The sequence below is a fragment of the Lottia gigantea genome, assembly GCF_000327385.1.
Source record: "Lottia gigantea unplaced genomic scaffold LOTGIsca_2297, whole genome shotgun sequence".
Classification (NCBI taxonomy): domain Eukaryota; kingdom Metazoa; phylum Mollusca; class Gastropoda; family Lottiidae; genus Lottia; species Lottia gigantea.
The window spans coordinates 623-2,329 of NW_008708642.1; the positions used below are offsets into that span (position 1 = coordinate 623).

General features: G+C 40.0%; 1 protein-coding gene across 1 annotated transcript; it reads right to left on the minus strand.

Annotated features, from left to right (window-relative positions):
* Positions 1-783: 783 nt before the first annotated feature.
* Positions 784-1,566, minus strand: LOTGIDRAFT_60049 (hypothetical protein; the record flags this gene model as incomplete). The annotated part of the gene is made up of 2 exons (XM_009054866.1): positions 784-899; positions 1,383-1,566. Coding segments are annotated over 2 exons (300 nt in total), but the record flags the coding sequence as incomplete, so codon positions are not given.
* Between the last annotated feature and the right edge of the window lie 141 nt (positions 1,567-1,707).

Here is a 1,707-nt window from a genome sequence, read left to right on the forward strand (position 1 = left end):
CTAGGGTGATTACAAACAACCATACCAAGTTTTGTCAAAATCCATCAAGAATTGTGTCTTGTAGAGTGTTTACGAGCAATTGTGGACGGACGGACCGACGGAAATGGGTGACAACAATATACGCCCCCCCCATTTCATGTGGGCGGATAAAAATATCTCAAACTAGGAATTTTACTCATTGTTTCTATATAGATCTTTTCTATATAAGGCAGAGTCTCAAGAAAAGACGAGTCGTCATTTTAACTTTCAAACGTAGATAATTCTAGACACACATGGATTTGAAGGCTCAAATTTTGACAGTGAGTTGTGAACACTATTACTGATTGTCTTAGCTAAAAAGTTTCAGTTTCTGAGACTAAAGTATGATTGATAAAAAAAAATGGCGCAACTGTCCCTTTAACATAATCACTTCAAAGAAATCTAGAGAGTCCACAGGCATGATAGCGTGAAGCACAAAAAAAATATTAAAATCTTTAAAAATAATGTTATTGGAAGAATTTTCCTTTTTTGATACGAATATCCAACTTGCTACAAACAGTGATATTCTAGAAACTAGGTATTAGGGGATAAGAGCTGACACCAAGCAGACTCTCGAAATCACTGGCACAGGCATCAGAATTTTTCTAACTTAGTTTAGTTGTTCAGATGGGACAATAAACAGAGGCCCTGTGTGCTACAGGCTGTGCACATTAAAGATCCCTCGACAGTTGGAAAACGAAAAAGAAAAAAGCTTGTGCTACTCTCCTGGCAAAATTTCCCTCATTGCACACTACATCAGTACTTACCTAACCCATTATAATTATAATTGTAAGTATGAGCCCCAATAATATCCCACCCTCGGGCTTCGTAGACATTTCCATCTTCTCCAATAACAAAGGTATAACCTATATCAGGCCAATCTACAATACAAAATTAGGCATGACAAAAGTGAAGTCTGCTGCGAACTGCTTGAATAATGGTGTTAAAGGGATTGTAAAGAAGTTTTCTAAATTTTGTATGTGTATCAGAGACACTGATAGCATCAATTAACATCATTCTAATTTTCAATCAGATGTCTGTGGTTCTTGTTAAAGAGATTGTAAAGAGGTTTTCTAAATTTTTTATGTGTATCAGAGACACTGATAGCATCAATTTACATCATTCTAATTTTCAATCAGACTATACTTAGTTCACGGGGGTCTCTTCCGTATGTAAGGGCGGGCTATCCTCAGTTATAGGGTCTCTCCTGTGGAATGGAACTTGATATGGTTTGGGGGAGGGTGGGGCTGCATGAGGACGAAACCGGATGATCCCCACTTCTAGGTAGTCAAGGTTGTAGCTTTGTATTAATGACAAAGTTACGAAAGCACAGGCCCAGGACGTCTAGGGTGGCATGAACTTACGATGTCCGTCCAAATGGTAGTTCTGATATTCCCGAACTTTCTGTTTACAGGCGCTCTCCGTGGTACAACCAGGCGTGGCACCATGATGGATAAAGACGTATTTAGGTACAGCTGGGAGATGACCAATGGTATGTGTCGGTGGTCGAGCTCCCCATTCCGACCTCGATACTATTCGTGGACAGCCTGGTAACTGCTGTTTCGATGACCCTGGAATATTTTCACAAATATTATTATATGTATCATTAAGTGGACAGGGGAGAGAAACCGACCCGTGAGGCGCTGGCCGAGGCATATAGGTGGATTCGAACTGTTGCTTACTCATCCA